The sequence below is a fragment of the Nicotiana tabacum genome, chromosome 14 (assembly GCF_000715075.1).
Source record: "Nicotiana tabacum cultivar K326 chromosome 14, ASM71507v2, whole genome shotgun sequence".
Lineage (NCBI taxonomy): Eukaryota > Viridiplantae > Streptophyta > Magnoliopsida > Solanales > Solanaceae > Nicotiana > Nicotiana tabacum.
The window spans coordinates 1,657,728-1,676,713 of NC_134093.1; the positions used below are offsets into that span (position 1 = coordinate 1,657,728).

At 34.6% G+C, this 18,986-nt stretch overlaps 1 protein-coding gene across 1 annotated transcript; it reads right to left on the reverse strand.

Moving 5' to 3' along the window:
- Positions 1-2,266: 2,266 nt before the first annotated feature.
- Positions 2,267-12,621, reverse strand: LOC142168651 (signal peptide peptidase-like 5). The gene is made up of 14 exons (XM_075229190.1): positions 12,331-12,621; positions 11,093-11,251; positions 9,815-9,926; positions 9,594-9,713; positions 8,255-8,378; positions 7,356-7,527; positions 5,495-5,529; positions 5,245-5,401; positions 4,962-5,015; positions 4,760-4,852; positions 3,907-4,049; positions 3,556-3,626; positions 2,746-2,829; positions 2,267-2,670 (listed from the first exon to the last, which is right to left on the reverse strand). The coding sequence occupies exons 1-14, from the start codon at positions 12,463-12,465 to the stop codon at positions 2,552-2,554; spliced, it is 1,578 nt and encodes a 525-aa protein (XP_075085291.1). The 5' UTR covers positions 12,466-12,621; the 3' UTR covers positions 2,267-2,551.
- Positions 12,622-18,986: the final 6,365 nt, after the last annotated feature.

The following is an 18,986-nucleotide window of genomic DNA, read 5'->3' on the forward strand; positions in this document are numbered from 1 at the left end:
TGTAAAGTGTCTATCACATCTGATATAGGTCGTAGCCCTAATGGTTGTGATTATTTAACTGTTACATGTCATTGGGTTGATCATCACTAGAACATGCAAAAACGTATTATTGGTTATAAATTTGTTGATTCAAAACACACTAGAGCATATATTGCAACTACTGTTCTACAAATTGTTGATTTTTATGGACTCATTGAAAAAATTTTAACTATCATCTTAGATAATGCTTCTGCTAACACAACTGCAGCAAGTAGCTTAAGAACTAGACTTTGTCCAATTAATCCAGTAATTTTTCATGTTAGATGTGCATGCCATATTTTTAACTTGGTTGTAAAAGATGGTATTGATTTATTTTCTGATGTTTGTAGTAAAGTACAATATGTTTGCAGCTATATTTTTCGTGCTAATAAAACGAGTATAATTCGTGAATTTTCTCAACAATGTGCTAGTGCTAACCTTCCATATAGAAAAGTTCCAAAAGATATTTGTACTAGGTGGAATTCTACTTATGAAATGCTTAAAGTTGCTTATGATTATCGGGTGCCTATACAAAAGGTATTTAATATGCATAATGGTATCTCCGCTGATCAAATTGTTGATTCTGATTGGGATTCTATCAAAGAGCTTACTAAATTTTTTAAAATTTTTTATTATGCTACAAAATAATTTTCTGGTATATATTATCCTACTATTACACAAATATTATGGTATATTTATGGAATTTTTATTGTATTTGGGAAGTATAAAACTAATCCAACTTATGCATTGGCCATTAATGAAATGATTGTAAAATTTAAGAAGTATTTTTTCCATATTCCCCAAGTTTATTTAATTTCTACTATACTTAACTCATCTTTAAAATTAAGAGGCGCAAATAGACTTGTTCGTAAAATTTATGATAATTTAGCAATTCAAGAAAATGAACAACCATCTCTCGAATACTGTCAAGCTAACATATATGCTTATGTTAGATCAATGTTTGATAAATATAAATCTATGGAAACAACATGTGGTGAAACTGCTCCTTCTACTTCTAAGTCTAGAGTAGAAGTTCTATGGGAAGATATGGATGATATAACAGGTTTTGATTCCTCTATTGATGATGAACTTGATTCTTATCTTAATCAAGGATTAGAAAGTATTAAAGACGAAGAAGGCAACGAACAACTTTTGGCATGGTGGAGGGAGTGTGGCAAGACTTTTCCAACACTTTCAATAATGGCTCGAGATATCCTTGCTATTCAAGCATCATCAGTAACATCGGAGAGTGCTTTTAGCGCGACAAAATTTCAAATCGGAGAGCATAGACATTCAATAGCGGAGGACAGCCTAGAGATTTCCGTATTATTCAGAGATTGGATTAATTCAGAAAGAAGAAATCTTGGTTTTGAAAAATCATAGGGAAGAAGAAGAAGAATACAATGAGATACTTAGCACTTGGAGCGATGACGACATGGAACTCATGGAACATCAATCAACATTGTCAATTCCAAAACAATGTCCGAGAGAAATTATAGATAAGTTACAACGAAATTATATAGGAGCTTACAAATATTAGTATGATAATTTGTAATTGGCTACTAAGAGGCCTAGTTCAAACAGAACTCTTCCTAGAAGGTGGCTGCTTAGATTAGGTGCTCTTCAAAAGAATTGTATTTGTACGTGAGATTTCTCTATTAATAAAATAAAAGGCTCTAAGCGTTGAATTTTTTTTATGAATTGTCTTACACTCTTATTTAGTTACTTAATGGCTTGAAATTATATTAAATAAATTATAACTCTATTATAAATTTATAATTACTAGAATATTTCATTACAAGTCTTTTGTTTTAATATTTTATAATTCTTTACTTAGTTTCCTAATTTCCGTTTAATTTTTAAGTTTATTAAATAAGTCAAAAAACTAGTTGTTGCAAACTTTTAAAACTTAGTCATTGTCAAAAGAATAGCCGTTGCCAAACTCAATGCTTAAATAATTTTATTTTTAAAACGGAACTCAAGGCCAGTGAACCCGTCCCGTCCCATCTCGTTTGTTAGCGGGACGGGATGGCCCTACCGTCCGTCCCGTTTGTTAGCGGGGCGGGATGAGCCTACCGTTTCGTCCCGTTTGTCCTGTTCCGTTTCATCCCGTCCCGCCACCGTGCCGGCTAAATGTCGTCCCGTCCCGTTAATTTTGTCCCGTCCCGTTGGACAGCCATAGTATAACCAAAAAAGCCATTTGCATATGAAAGGAAAACATCTAATACTAAAAGAAAATGGATCTTAATTACAAGAAAATGGGAATTCTTTACTATTGAAAGTATTTGAATGAGTTACAACATTCTCCCTGTTCTGTGATTATTGTGATGTTACATAACAATCAAGGTAAAGCTGTACTGAAATTGGATGTTAAACAATCAAAGGGATGAGTGGTTATACATAAAAAGGCAAGAAAGAAAGGCATTCCTCTTGAAAATTTTCAAATTCTATATATCAACAGCTTTTACCAAATGGCTTGTGCTTGTCACCTTTATATTCTTCTTGCCCATGCAATAAACTTTCGAAAGCTCTATCAAGCGCTTCCAAGACGCGCGCTTCCCAGACGTTCTTCAGCCATTTGTTTTGATTCATCGCTATCGTTCCAAAGGTCTTTCAATTCGCCTCTCACCAAACCCAGTACCACACATGTTCCTAGAGAATAAAGGTTTTGAAAACGATGAAAAACTTAACATCAACTTTAACTAAGTGGTCATTAGTTTGCCATACCTAATGTGCATGGCACGAGATACAGGAGAGCGGGTTGACCATGTCCGTCCATTAAATACAAGCCCAAGTAAGTCAAGCAAAGACCTGCACGGATTTTAGATTGATTAAGGAAAGGAATGAATGAAATGCAGCATTAGAAAATTTACAAGAATCAAGAAGGAAACAAAGTAAGAATGACAAATCATCAATATCGATTTACCTGTAAAAAAATAGAATTAATATACGAGGCACACAAACAATTTATGTGCAGACTAATAAGCAGAAGAAACATTGTTGTATTACAATAGTTGGAGGTTAGAGGCATTGAATGAAATAATTGTACGTTGGAGTGAGAATCTAAAGACGATCTGCATTATGGGAGCCGTACTCGGTAAAGAGAGACTTCTTTTTCTGAGTTTCGGTTATGTGCAGATTTCATTTTTTTGGATAACCTTGGTGTCCGGGACAGCATGCGTGCACCTCGATTAATTCTACCTGGTACTTGCTACCTCCCACTAGCACAGATACTGGGTAACTCTGTCCATTATGTTGAATACGTTTTTATCAGAGTATGTGCTTTTAAGTCTTAATTGTCATTTATACACAAATGAAAATCCACTCTGTTCAATGTGTCTCGGCAAATTTTCGGATAGACATGTGGGTCTTTTGATCTTTTCAAGGTTTTTATGGTCTCAAGCAACTAAGAGCAGCAGTAATGCATTACCAGAAGCAGATCTGGATTAACAAAATAAGAGCAGGTAAAAGCAGAAAGGACCAGAAAAACAAAAAATAAATAAAATAAAAAAGAAGAAAGAAAAGCGAAGTACCCACCGGTCCCATAACCAATCATCAGCCAAAGGAAGTATCCTTTTAGTACTCCCTTCCTTCTAGCTTCGTCAAATCTGCAAAAGAAGATTGAGGAGATCAACAAGAGGTCCGATTGTTTATGTTCTGGAAATGGGATAATTCATTAATTAAGAAGTCAAAACTGAATCGCCATCATTCTGTAGGAAAAAATGAGTGAATTTTGAAAAATAGCAGCTAAGCCATTACAATTTATATAGTCAATAATAGCCGTGGACTTGAAAACATCTCTGCAACAATTATCGTTGCAAGACGACTGAAGAGCTTATATTTCCTTTTAATAATTATCGTTGTAAGATGACTGAAGAGCAAAAATACCTGTACGTAAAGCAAATTAGCAAACCAGGGAAGAGAATATCCCCAAAGCCAAGCATATCAAAGCCATTATAAGGATCTGTTACTTTAGGAACTCTCAGAAGCATCGGGATTGATTCTCCACCAGCTTTCTTACCTTTAGCAACCTACAACAGGGGCCAAACCCGCCAACACAAAAACTTAATGACAGATACTGAAGAGCTAAACTATGTTCTGGTATGAAGTGCATGACAAAATTCGTGTTTCGATATAACCACACCATCCAATCCAGCTTAATAAAGAAAGCACCACCAATTAACCAATCAAAATAAAATTCAATTAACATATACCAAAAAGAAAAACAAAAGCAAATTTTAAACCATTAAAAGATAAAACATACATGTGTGCACATTTAAAATCACACAAGTGCATCTAATATGTTTTAAACAATCTGGATCAGCTTAATAAAAATAATCACCTAGTTCTGTGCAAATCAATAAAAAACTTTTGTTTCATTTTGTGAAATTTCCACAATCCACGTCAATCAGTTAAATACTCAAAGAGCCTCAAAAGAAGTTAAACGTATACTGCTACTTTGCACACATGCATGTTACATATGCTAAGCAATGACTAATTATAGATTAATTTTAGATTCTAAAATATACTATTTCTCAAAACTAAGAAAAATATAATTTTAGATTAATTTAACTTTTCTTCATTTTCTCATCCAAATCTTATCTCAAACCAACTCATGATATGATTTGAACACTTTCCGAACCAATATATCACTCAAGACATCCCCCAAAAAGGTCTGCGACACAGATAAGTTATATGCATCAGCGGTAGAGACTGAAACTGTAACTAAAGAGAAACTTACTGAAATCATAACACTATCATGGAATATAGTAGGAGATAGGAAAACCCAGAAGATGTCATAGACAAATGCGCAACACAGAAGCACTGTAGCGACCTAAAACGAGAAAGGAATGACACAAATGAGAAGTACATTAGTAAACATAGGTAAAGAAAAACAAGAAATACTGTTTTCACTAGTGAGTTTATAGAAGCTATCAACACACCTTTATATTAGGCAACTGAGCCAACTGCAGAACAGTGATCATCAAAGCAATTCCCTGGCAAAAATAAAGTTCTCTTTTATTTTAAACAGTTTTCAGCTGGTGTAAATATCTAGAAGAGTGAGACTTGGTGATATGGATGCATTAAACTCTATTATCCTAGAAATCATATAGCAGATTTAAGGAGATCACTCAACGAATAACACAAATAAATATCCAACTGCAAAGGTCTATCACACAAACGACAACATGAAATAGTTTAGGAAGAAATTATAGATTAGCTTACAAGAATGTCTTGACCAATCCAAGAGTATGATTCTTTCCTGTTTACTGCCCAGAAGATGGCGAACGCCACACAAAGTACTAGGACAACTAGAGACAGAATAGTGACCTCCCCAAGAAGCGGCAAATTCAGTGTTTTCTTTCCACAACCTCTACATTTGCTGCTTAAAAGATTGTAGGAAGCATAGTTGAAGATCTAATCAGAAATTCTACACATAAATATGACACAGACATCATGGGTCAATAGAGAATACCTTAGTATGAGCGACACTATGCAGTTATGCAGTCCCTGAGAAGGAAACAATTAAAGAATAAAAGTTCAACAAGCAGAAAAAAATGCTGACCAAGAGCAAACAAGATTAAGTTTTGCTCAGCCAAAAACGTAGAATGTGCATATGATCATGATATAATTGCATATGTTGCACAAATCAAGCGTCAAAATCAAATGTATGCTAATAATTTGAAAGTGAATGAGTAGTCAGAAAATAGGTAACCCAACCTCCCAAGCACCATAGATATGGACTTGAGCACGTCAACTAAGAAAAAGTGAAAGCTAACTAAAGCATTTGGATCTGTAAGTTCACATATTACAATTACATCTATAAGCAGATGGAAAGGTTAACCTTTCAGAAGATTATGACAGGCACAATTATCATGGAAAAATGCTTGTATCACACAAAACGTTGGATAAATTTACCGTTCCTAAGATCTCAAGTGGAAAGCATAGATAACTTAAGGTCTTTGATGCAACCAGAAAATTAAGCCTAAATACACCTAATCAGCCCCAGCACTCCCTTGACTTTGTGGTTAAGAAAGCATAGCTCCATGACAATGTAACCAACAATGATCTCCTACCATAAGATAACATGAAAGTGAAAGTATAAACCAGGGATACTAGGCACAAATGAGGTGTTTTGAATAAATACAACTCCAAAGCTACTAATTCACTTTTCATGCCCAAAAAGAAAACTGGCCTGGTGATTGAAGAGCACCTTATAGAGGAAAATTCAACAATTTAAGCAACCAGGTCACAGAAATGCATGAATTTCGCATATCAAGAAACGTTTAACATTTGTAGTACGATTCAAGAGTCCAGCGATTGATTTGAACCATTAAACTGATAAGGGCATTTAATTGTAACTATTTTAACCTTGTAACCTGGCACAAGTGAATAGAAAATGCAATCCACTCATCTGAAATGCCTCTTTTTCAGTAATGTGTGAACCATGTAAATCTCCATGGAAATTGGGTGGGCCTACGTAGGATGTTGTCCCAGTGTGTTGTGCCAAAATGTGAGGACTTTCGCGTCTTTGCACTACTACAATATGGAAAAGAGAGCAAAAACTGGACAGTAACCCTTTAATGGTCACTTTGGACCTTTTGGTTGGAAACATTAGAAAAACCTTTTTAAGGAGAGGAATACCTTTAGTAAATTCAAGTCTAGTTCTATCCCCAAGCTCTACCTTTGATGTCCGGGAAGCAATGTTCACTAGTGAAGACTCGGGACTTCCTTAGATATGCTCAAACAATTGCTTCGTAGGATCTACTTTTGTTAATCCTTACGGTATATGATTGTACACATCATACAGGACTAGCACTCCCTGTCCCAGAAATCTCTTTGAATATTTTTATCAAGGTTCTAAGGCCGGGGAGTGGGAGCATGACAAAATATTTGTCCACTTGAACGCTCGATTTGACCAGCTATGAAACAGTTACTACCAAAGCACAAAGTCGTATCATTTCCCTGATTATTTTGTAGGTAGAGAACTAGATTAACAGGAAAAACTTCTATATGCACTGAAAATATTGCAAGGAGGAATATTATAGTTCAGTAACATAATAATTCATAGATCCATCATAGTATAAGTTATTAGGCATTGACAAACACATTCTTATAAAAATCTTTAGAACTTCAAGTTTATCTTCCATTTTCTTTGCGTAACATACGAACAGATGCATGATATCATTATCTTGCTCATCTGTAAGATACTAAATGCATGGCCCCAGACTATCAACTAATTCAACAGTTTTAAAAAAAAAATGAGATGGTTTTATCAGACCAAATTGTATTGGCTTAGAGGAAAGTCAAGATGGAGAAAGACCGAACTTGAATACCTCAATTCCACCGATACAGAAAAGTATTATCAGCAGCCAGACAAACCACGTCGACATGAAAAAGTAAAGTAGCACCAGAAATGTGGATGCTGAGATGACAAACCCAATAGCAGTCCATGCAGTAATGTGCAGAATTTCACTGTCATCATCCTCCTTGGCTGCTACATCATCATCCTGTAACGAAAGCATACCAATTTTTTAAGACATTACAGACAAGGCATCAGTAGGTGTTATCCAAATTTGACACACACTACAAGTAGGAAAACTAAAGGAGACATGTTCACAGTATGCTCATAACACATAAATATAGAGCATACGTCAAATTCAGTTATAGATGCATGTGTGTGTTTGCGCGCGCATCAACTGAGGTTATATATGAATCTTCGGTTCCATTCCGCTCTATTCAGGTATATTTCATTCCAATACTAAATAATTTGTATATTAACACAAATGAGGAGTTCTCCAAACTATATTTGGAAAAGCAACGATCAGAAACAAAAATATCCACAGAGCAAGTATGTATCAAGAATGAATTATTTGGAAAAGCAAATGGCAGAGTAGTGAAAAAATTACACAGAACATATCAACCTTGGTCAACTCATATGTATGTCAACTTTCTGCGCAGCTCTTCTGATGCAAGTAGCTAAATTTTTAAAGACCAACAACTATAACCTAATTGTGTAACCCAAAATCCAACAGCCAGGGTAATCTAAATAACTAGATCAACTTCAAGATTCAGTAATGGCAATTTTATCAAAGTAGCCGCAGACAAAAGCAAAGATGGGATTGCTGCTAACTGAATTTAATAGAATGTTAGAAGCTTAGCATGTCAAATGTGAAGAAGAGCTTCTCATTTTGTGTGTGTGTGTATTTGTTTTTTTAGTTCACAGTCATCACTTTCCTTAGATTGAGTAAATCTTTTCCAAAGAGCTGCACAGATAATTGTTCCAACAGCCATCAACCATATGAACGACACCGAGTAGTCCACAATAGGGCGATCTGGCGAATATAACAGCAGCTCCACTGGATTAAGTAAAAGAAACACACATATCATAAGTATTCCAAGTGAAATAAAACAAACAAGAAATAAAAAGATTAGCAAAAAGATATATAAAAAGCCATTTACTCTAGTCAACACAGCTTAGCAATCATTCCTTAATGGTAGTTATTAAACTCATCAAGCCAGTGCAACCCTTTCTTTTTAGCAAGAATCAAGCCAGTATAACCTTTGAGAGTCATACACTCAACCTCTTTTTTTTATATATATATTAATATGAAAGTCATATACTCAATCTATGTTGTAGCTGTTAGCATCCAATACAGATTGTGTATAAGTTGTAGTCTCCTTATAATAGTCTTGGACAATTCATACATCTTGAGAGAGCTTTTGAGTGTTGGAATTAGGCCCAATGTCCTTTCTAACATGCTATTAGAGTTGGACTCATCCCAATGTCAGGCCAACCATATTATGTTACACCCCAGTCCCCACTCCAGATGTCAACCATGGGCTTCTGGGGGAGGGGATGTTGGAAGTTTCACATCAGTTAAAACTATGAGTTATAGACATCCCTTTCGAGCTAGCTTTTAGGTGTTTATAGACATCACATCCATTTCCCTGGTGGTAATTGTTCTTTCCTGGAACATGCCCTGAATCTACTCAATACATTAACAGAATGTGAAATGTCAAGATGAGCGTAAACCATCTTATACATGATACTCATCTCTTCATCTGTTAACTGACATGTCTGGAGATACATGAAACGTGCAGCAATGTATGGTTATAAGTTGTGCATTGTTCATGTTGAAACGCTGAAAAAACTTCTTGATATAGGCATGTTGACCTCTATCCCATAAACTTTCATCTCAAACTCATCGCGTAACTGCTTTTTCAAAGTATTAACCTGTGACATGCTTTTGCAACGAATGTACATCACCCGTACACAACAATTAATTGACTATCATCTAAAAGCTTTCAATAATACGCATAACTTTCATATGATTTCCTATGGAATACACCAATAATCTATGCAACAATGATCTCTTGGTTGCACCAAAAGTTAACAAGAAAGATATGGGATTATATTTTCATACTTATCGCAAAAACTGTATAATATGTAATACGAGAAACGTGCATTTCATCATAAGCTACTCAACCTCTTAACAATCAAATTTAGAATCCAAAGAAAAGCTAATCCTTGACAAAATATTTAAGCAATATAGATGACGCCAGGGCTTTACCTCTCTTTCCTGCAGCTATGTATTTATCAATAATGTTTCCCCCATCATTTGAAATTGAAACGACGGGAACGGTTACATTAGATACGGTAGAATTGTTGGGACACGCAATCTCCAGAGGACCTAAATAATGCAGGAAGTGGTGTCATTCAGAAAGAGATGAGAGGAAACATAACTAAATAGATCTTGAGACCTAAGATGACAAAGTGAGTCAGGGTTACAACCTCCTTCAGTATTTATTAGCACAACCCCTGATGCACCTCCTGCTTGGGCAACCGTAGCCTTGATTAGAAAATCGCATTCACCGCGACGAGCTAGTGCAATAGAGCCTGATAACTAGAACAATTGATATCTCTGCATTATTTAATGTAAAACTAACACTACAACTATTTTTTCGTTTTCGTAGGACAATGCCAAAACTATTTTTTGCAACAGCCAAACTGAAATGAAAAATTAGACTTCTTTGTTATTTCAAAGTAAAAACAGTTTGTAACAAACATTATAGATTACAAATGAGCCAACGTAGTTATACTTAATTTCTGACAGATCTTAGTGGTAACCCTTTCAGGTTATTTTATAACTGAAACTCTTCCACACTAGTATGTGATTCAATTTCTGCAAAATCTAGGAGTCTATATCCATCGTTGTTTTCATGATAGGAAAGTTCTTGTTTATAGGAACTAAAAATTTAATCTTATCCTTTCGAAAGTAATATTTGAACTCAAAAGAATTGGTGGAGTTTGAGGGCTTCTTCAAATCTTAAAATCTATGCTCTAAACACAAAAAGGGTACTTTTCGTCCACAAACACCACTAGTATATGTATCTCTAAAACCAACACAAGCTCAATGAAAGAAAAAGCAAAGACAATTGCAACTTTAGAAGACTCACAAATTGTTAGTAAGGGAAATTTCTGCAATTGGACCATTATATGATTACTTTTAGCAAAGAGTACCTTTTGGATTTTCACACTTGAAACTTACTCTTTAAGTTTTTCATATGCTGAAATAAGTTGTTTTATGCAGACTCTAGAAGCTTGATTTTAGTTAACTACCTGATGCTTAAATGCATGCTTAACCTATAGACGTTGTCACCTAAGTTTATGTATTGCATGTAAAACAAACTTTGTTGTCACCTAAGTTTATGTATTGCATGTAAAAGAAAAAGTTTCTTTAGGCAATTTGTTGCTCTTAAGGTAGGACTTCTATCATTCTCCAATATTCTCAAATCAGCAAATGACGGGTGCAAGATCATCAACAAAGATCAAAGAAACAAAATTGGGCAGTCAAAGAACTACGACTATTATTTAAGCAAGCATCACCTTGGACTATCAAAATTGGGCACTAAGCTCCCGCTATGAGCGGGAGCTTAGTGCACCGGGCTGCCCTTTAAGCAGCACCTGAACGGGAGCTTAGTGCACCGTCTGCCCTTTAAGCAGCACCTTGGACTATATTTCCGGTATCCACCTAAAAGTAAAGGTGTGTAAGGAATGTGGGGTAAATACCTTAGTGGAGGAAGCAGAACAGCTATTCGACGGTTGAGTATAAACAGCAGGCAATCTGGGGGCATGTTTAGTATCAGTGGGTAATACAGATCCAAATGACACACTCAAGCCAACTATTGAATCTTTCTCAGCACCATTAACCCACAACTTCACCAGAATCTTTGAAAAAAAGGAAGAAAAAGAATTAAATACAATAACATCAGTAAGTTTCCATATGTGCTGAACATAACTAAAACAGAGAATACTTCTAGACCAACTAAAAAATGGACCAAACCAATCTTATCTATGTTGTTAAATTCCATCTCTTCGAGATATGATCAGATTGCAGTTTTCTTAATTCCTGAATAAATCTTTATACAGTAACATCCCAAAACAAACACCAGAACCTCAGAATTATTACATTATTTATTTAAGCCCCAAGGCATAGCTCAAGTGTCAAAAGTTGAAACACTTGTGACTTAGGTCACGGGCTCACAGGTTCGAGCATTGCACCATAAGAACTAAGCTTGGTATTTAAGAGGAGAAAGAGAGGCGGGCCCATTATCTCCGAGTTTCGAAGTCCACAGTTGGTCCTGAGGGTTGGCTCCAGATGAATTTCTAAATCATCAAAAATATTTAATTTCAGAATCAAATGTCACTTGTTGCTGTCACATGATTAGGAGGTCACGGGTTCGAGCTGTGGAAGCAGCCTGTTATAGAAATGCAAGGTAAGGCTGCGTACAATAGTTTCTTGTGGTCCGGCCCTTCCCCGAATCACGCGCATAGCAGGAGCTTAATGCATCGGGCTGCCCTTTTTAATCAAATGTCACTTGTGGGATTATATTGTTGTTGTTGTAGAATCAAATCCCTCCAAATTCATTAACCCAAAGGCAAAGCCTCCTCACCCATTCAAAAATCATCTCATTACAACATCACAAAAAAAGTTCTTAACTTTAGAAACCCCACAAAAGAAAATAATAAAATTCATAACCCCATCATAATTTTCCACATAATTACTACCCAAGATAAACAAAATGAAGGTTAAGTTATCCTAATATGTTCTTGCCAATACTCATCATGAGCTAACTTTTTGGAGTTGTTAGGCTCAGCATCCATTTTTATTAATGAAAACCATAAAATGAAATTAAAAATAATACAAAGACATGACATTTTCCACAAAATTACCACCCAAAAACCAAACCCACAATTCTTTTTGCTCTAAAAATAACATATGCAAAACGAGTTTGGAAATAATTTACCATATTGATATCATTGCTGCAGGAGCTATGGACATTGGTAGTAGGGGCAGCATGTCCTGCTATTATTGATGATGATAAAATCAGAACGAAAAGGCTCATTTGTCCATAATTGAAATGCAATGAAGAAACTGCCATAATTTAATTTCCCCCCTTTTTTCCTTCCTTTATTTATTTTTTGTTCCTATAATATATCTGGTGATATATTCTTCTTCGCCTATTTCTGCATTGATGAAAAAATTTTGAGGGGGAAGGAAGGAAGAAGGGATCACGTTGGCACGTTTTGACGTTTACGGTTTTAACGTTAATAAAAGGAAACGAATTTTATTCAGTATCCAACGGTGATACAGAGGGGCATTACTGTAAATTGGTAAATGATTTTGATTGCAAACACGATTGCGCTGTGTAATGTAGGGGCGTTCAAAACCGAACCGAAACCGAAACTTAATGGTTTATTGGTATCGGGTTAATGGTTTAACGGACGGGGAACGGATTGAAATATTTTTATTAACGGCTTATCGGTTTGGGGGCGGATTATTCAATTTTCTTAACGGATAATCCGTTAACCCGTTAAGAATATATATATATATATATATATATATATATATATATATATATATATATATATAATATTAAATATCAAAAACCCTTCCACTTCTTCCAGTACTCAATCTCTAAGTTCTAACTTCTAACGCCTAATTCCTAAATAATCAGAACCGTTACGTACTATGCATCAGAATATCCCAGGCTTGGCTTAGCTTAGCTTATTCTCCCACCCTACAACAAGATTGTTTAAGATGTTGTCTATGGTTCACCTCTGCTTTTGTTTTTTAAAACTAATGCATGTTGTCTATGTTTAATAGAAGAACAACAGTGTTGTGCCACAACTCTTTTCACTCTACAACACATGACACACTACATCATTCTTATGTAGGCGTTAACAGACATGTATGTCTGGACTCAATGTGTAATTTCCTATTCTAAATTTGTATGCTAGGCGGTCAACAAACAATTAATGAACGCCATATAGATTGAATTAGGCCGATAAACCGCCCAATAACCGCCCGATAAGAGCTAAACCGTTATCAATCCGCCCGATATCTTATCGGATGGCTAGCGGATTAATACATTTAAAAGCCGATAACCGTTAAGCCAAACCGTTAAGAGTAATTAACCGCTCAATCCGCCCAATAAGCAGTCCTAGTGTAATCGCGTTAGTTAATTACGTTTTACTAGTGTTAGGGTAGCTAAGACGTACGCGTTTTGTGCGTGTACCCATATTAATTGATACATAATTTTATAAAATTACGTAAAACATATTTAAAAATGTATTTGAATTATAAAATAAAAACTTTAAAAAGTATAAGCTTGAAAATAATGAATCACATTTAGCTAGCACTATAACATAAAATCATATCCTACAAAAGTTCTTAGAAGTTATACCGTGATTCTCAAGATTTCCCGTGGGAATATCTTATAAAAGTTATAAGTATTTCTATGAGAAAAGCAAAAGGTCACAAAAAAAAAAATCACAAATTTTTAAAGATTTATCAAATAACACAAATTAAAAAAAAAAATTCTTAGTCTTTTAGTGATTCAGGAATATAGTATTGACTATATAAAATTTAAAAATGACTAATATTATTGAGTTAATAGTTTAAGACAAATAAATTAATATGTAAAAAATATAGGGAACTGTCATTGGAATATATGCAACAACAATAATAACAACATACACAGTGTAATCCCACACAGTGGGCAATAATGGAATGTATGCGGAAAAGAAAAAAAATAAATGACAATTAATATGTCATCTTCCAAGGTTTCATCCTTACTGCTTCAAGTCTCGCTCTTTTGTCTAGTTTCTTTTACCGTCATATTATTCTTATGAAAATAAATTTATGTAGTTTAAGAGTTTTGTCAACTTAATATTTTTACTTATTTGATGAATTTGGAGTATAACTGAATTGAGTTTTTTGTTAATAATTAATTTAAGAACTTAATTATTTATTCTCAACATTAAAAAACCAATTTAATTTTTGTTGATTCATTTTTAATAGTTAATATTAAACCCTCCCAAGTGTAAAATATTTTTCCGTAACATGGAAAAAATAAAATTACATTACTCAATAAAAATTAAATTTTTAATGGATCTTAAATTACCAAATGTTACGTTGCTCATATATGTGGCTAAAGTGAACTTTTTTATAAATTTGCAGCGATGGTGTTTGGATATTTTCCAAACGTGATAAAGGATGTTCCCAACTGACATATGACATGGTTGAAGAATTTGTATATAGTAGTAATGACATTAAGCTAGCGATTATTGTTGAACTGACATGTATCACTTCCGCTTCTATGTTATCTAAGGATTTATCTTGTTCAAAAAAATTAACATAGTTACTAAATTAGACAAAAAATAGAAAAAGAATAAAACTATGTACTACATATGTACTACAACGTGCAATATCAATGACAATTTGTTGAACGAAAGTGATGAAATACCGCATGGATCGTAATACGAATTAATTTCTAGCAAATTACCTTGGCTTCACTCGTTGAAATGTGAAAAAACGATGCCAACGAAAACAGGTCTCCTTCATATAATGGGTTTTCTACTTTGCTAGATAACTTAGTATGAATAGGAGACCTTGCATAAAAAGTAATTAACTTCATTATATAAAACTTAACATAAAGGTATTGATGAATATAAGGAAATAATAAAGTTGTCATAGGTTAAAGATATAATGTAGTTGCAAATTAGGAATCCTACATATTTAAATAAAAAAGATTTAATAACCAAAATTTAGCATAGCTAAAGAAATCAAATAAAGTTTCATTGTTCATAGCCATCTTGTCACGACCCCAAATTCCCTCCGTAGGAGGTCATGATGACACCTAGTCTCTAAGACTAGATAAGCCTATCAATGCAGAATAATAATAAATATCTGAAGTAAATAAACTACAATTCAAACAATTTCAACTCCCAAAACCCGGTAGAAATAAATCACATGCTTCTAAGAATTTATTCTCAATGTCTCTATATGTCAAAGTCTAAATAAAATATAAGGAAGCAACATAAAATGATAGAAGGGGACTCCGGAGTCTGTGGACGCTGGCAGATATACCTCGAAGTCTCTGTGCGCAGGTAACTCACTGACGTCTAGGCTGGTAAAATATACCTGGATCTGCACAAAAAGATGTGCAGAAGTATAGTATGAGTACACCACAGCGGTACCCAGTAAGTGCCAAGCCTAACCTCGGTAGAGTAGTTACGAGGTCAGGTGAGGCCCTACTGGAATATAATAATGGCAGGGTAAAATATTTATCAATATAGTAAAATAAAATGACATTGGAAATGAATCAAATAGTATGTCACATTTAATGACACCAAATAATTGCAAATAATATCTCGTGGAATCAAAACATAATTTCCTTCAACTTTATGAAAATCACAACAATTAATCGAAAGCAACTATGGCCATAAATCAATATCAACAAGGGCACTACCGAGGTACCGCCTCGTAGTCCCAAATTATAAATAATTTTACAATATCTCATTTCCTTATATCACCGCGGGAGCCTTCACAATTTATTTAAAGAAAATATTTTTTTCGAAATAGCATCCCGCGTTTTAGCCACCGTTATTACACTGCATGACTTCTAGTAGTCACCCCTACTAGCCACGCGTATCAAGCCACCCTTATCTCACCGCATGCGTTTCAACACCCAGACCTTATACCACCGCATGCTTATCAATATCACAATATATCACAATTTGCACCTCAAGTACCCAATATTCCAATTTTCCACAAAAGAATCATCAACAATATTTTTCAATAATAAAGAGCTCACGGCTTATGCCAGAATAATCCAAAAGAAAATCTTATGAAAATATTCAAGAATAAATAATTCAGAAAAATAATATTTCAAAATTTTAATACGTTGCTTCAATATCAAAATTAAAAATGTCAAATATTTCATATTAATAATATTTAATTTAAAGAAAATCAACCTTCAAATAATGCACAGTATAAAAGAAACCAAGTTTCAATTAAACAGGTAAAATAATTAGCAGGAAAAAGGAAAACAAATTTAAAATATATATCACATATCAATGATGAAGAATATAACAAGATAAAATAATTTAATAAATGCGCAACAATGATCTACACAATTTAAAAATATAATTTTTCACACTTAGCCCGTGTACACACTCGTCACCTCATGTACACGACTTTCAACACATTTCAATAATCACATTAATATCAATTCTAGGGGAAAATTTCCCCCACACAAGGTTAGACAAGTCACTTACCTCGACTTGCTCCAATTTAATCAAGTATTATGCTTTTTCCTCGATTTTCCGACTGCGATCGACTCGTATCTAGTCATAATTAATTCGATACAGTCAACAAAAATTATAGAAATCAATTTCATAAGAAAATATTATATTTTTTTCAATAAAATCCGAAAATAACTCAAAATTTGCCCGTGGGGCCCATATTTTAGAATCCGGCGAAAATTATGAAATACGAACGTCCATTCAACTACGAGTCTAACCATACTAAAATGACTAAATTCCAATAACGATTCGACCCTCAAATTCACAAATCTATCCAAGAGGGTTTTCAATTTTTTCCCAACTTAAATCACCAATTAAATGTTAAAAATAATGATGGATTCGGGTAATCTAACCAAGATTGAGTTAAGAACACTTACTCCAATGTTTTTCCTTGAAGATATATAAAAAAAAATCGCCTATGCTCAAGCTCCAAGTTGTTAAAAATGGCGAATGGGACGAAACCCTCTTGTTTTTATAACTTACGGATCTGTCCAAGCTGACCTCGATCATGGAGTCCGATCCTGGACCTCGATCATGAGAGTCCGATCTTGGACCTCGATCATGGGAGTCCGATCATGGGGAGTCTGATCATGACCCTCAACCCTGGGGCTCGATCACAGTCGTCGATCCTGGCTATCAATCATAGCTTCGATCTTTATGGCCTTCGATCACTGGCCTTGGTCATAAACCTCGATCCCGGGCCTTCGATCATGGATCTCGAGCCTACCTTCTGTCACGACCCCAAATTCCCTCCGTAGGATGTCGTGATGGCACCTAATCTCTAAGACTAGGTAAGCCTATCAATGCGGAATAATAATAAATATCTGAAATAAATAAACTACAATTCAAACAATTTCAACTCCCAAAACACGGTAGAAATAAGTCACAAGCTTCTAAGAATTTATTCTTTATGTCTCTATACATCAGAGTCTAAAGCAAATAAGGAAGACAACATAGTAAAATAGAAGGGGACTCCGGAGTCTGCGTACGCTGGCAGATATACCTCGAAGTCTCCTCGTATATCTAGTTTACTGATGCGTGGTCTGATAAGATGTACCTGGATCTGCACAAAAAGATGTGCAGAAGCGTAGTATGAGTACACCACAGCGGTACCCAGTAAGTGCCAAGCCTAACCTCGGTAGAGTAGTGACGAGATCAGGTCAGGCCCTACTGGAAAATAAATAATGGCATGGTAAAATGTTTAAACAATATTATAAGATAAAATGACAATGAAAATGAATCAAGTAGTATGTCACATTTAATTACATCAAATAATGGCAAATAAATACCTCGTTGAAACAAAACAGAATTCTTTTCAACTTTAAGAAAATCACAACAATAATCAAAGGCAACTACGACCATAAATCAATATCAACAAGGGCACTCCCGAGGTACCGCCTCGTAGTCCCAAATCATAAATAAATTCACAATATCTCATTTCCTTATATCACCGCGGGAGCCTTCACAATTTATTTAAAGAAAATATTTTTTTCCGAAATAGCATCCCGCGTTTTAGCCACCCTTATCACACCGCATGACTTCTAGTAGTTCCCCTACTAGCCACGCGTATCAAGCCACCCTTATCTCACCGCATGCGTTTCAACACTCAGACCTTATACCACCGCATGCGTATCAATATCACAATATATCACAATTTGCACCTCAAGTGCTCAAATAATTTAACTTGCCAAAATAATTCAACAATAATATTTTTCCACAATAAAGAGCTCACGGCTCATGCCAAAATAAATCATCAATAATAATTTGCCACAATAAAGAGCTCACGGCTCATGTCAAAATAATTCATCAATAATATTTTTCCACAATAAAGAGCTCACGGCTCATGTCAAAATAATTCAACAATACTATTCTTCCAAAATAAAGAGCTCACGGCTCCCTCACAATGAGTATAAAAATATTAAGGAGTAAATAATTTAGGAAAATAATATTTCAAAATCTTTACTACGTTGCTTCAATATCAAATTTAAAAATGTCAAATACTTCATATTAATAATATTTACTTTAAAGAAAATCAACCTTCAAATAATGCACATAATAAAAGAAACCGAGTTTCAACTAAACAGGTAAAACAACTAGTAAGAAAAGATCAAACAAATTTGAAGTATATATCTCAGATCAATGATGAAGAATATAACAAGATAAAATAATTTAATAAATGCGCAACAGTGGTCTACACAATTTAAAAATATAATCTTTCGCAATTTAGCCCGTGTACACACTCGTCACCTCGTGCACACGACTTTCAACACATTTCAATAATCACATCAATACCAATCCTAGGGGAAATTTCCCC

Bases quoted from the DNA above. Each gene is read 5' to 3' on its own strand.
- LOC142168651 (XM_075229190.1), bottom strand. From the start codon at position 12,465: ATGGCAGTTTCTTCATTGCATTTCAATTATGGACAAATGAGCCTTTTC. The intron at 9,927-11,092 runs GTATTTACCCCA...CAATTGTTCTAG, and splicing joins GTTCTGCTTCCTCCACTAAG to TTATCAGGCTCTATTGCACT. The intron at 8,379-9,593 runs GTAAAGCCCTGG...TACTTAATCCAG, and splicing joins CATAGCTGCAGGAAAGAGAG to TGGAGCTGCTGTTATATTCG.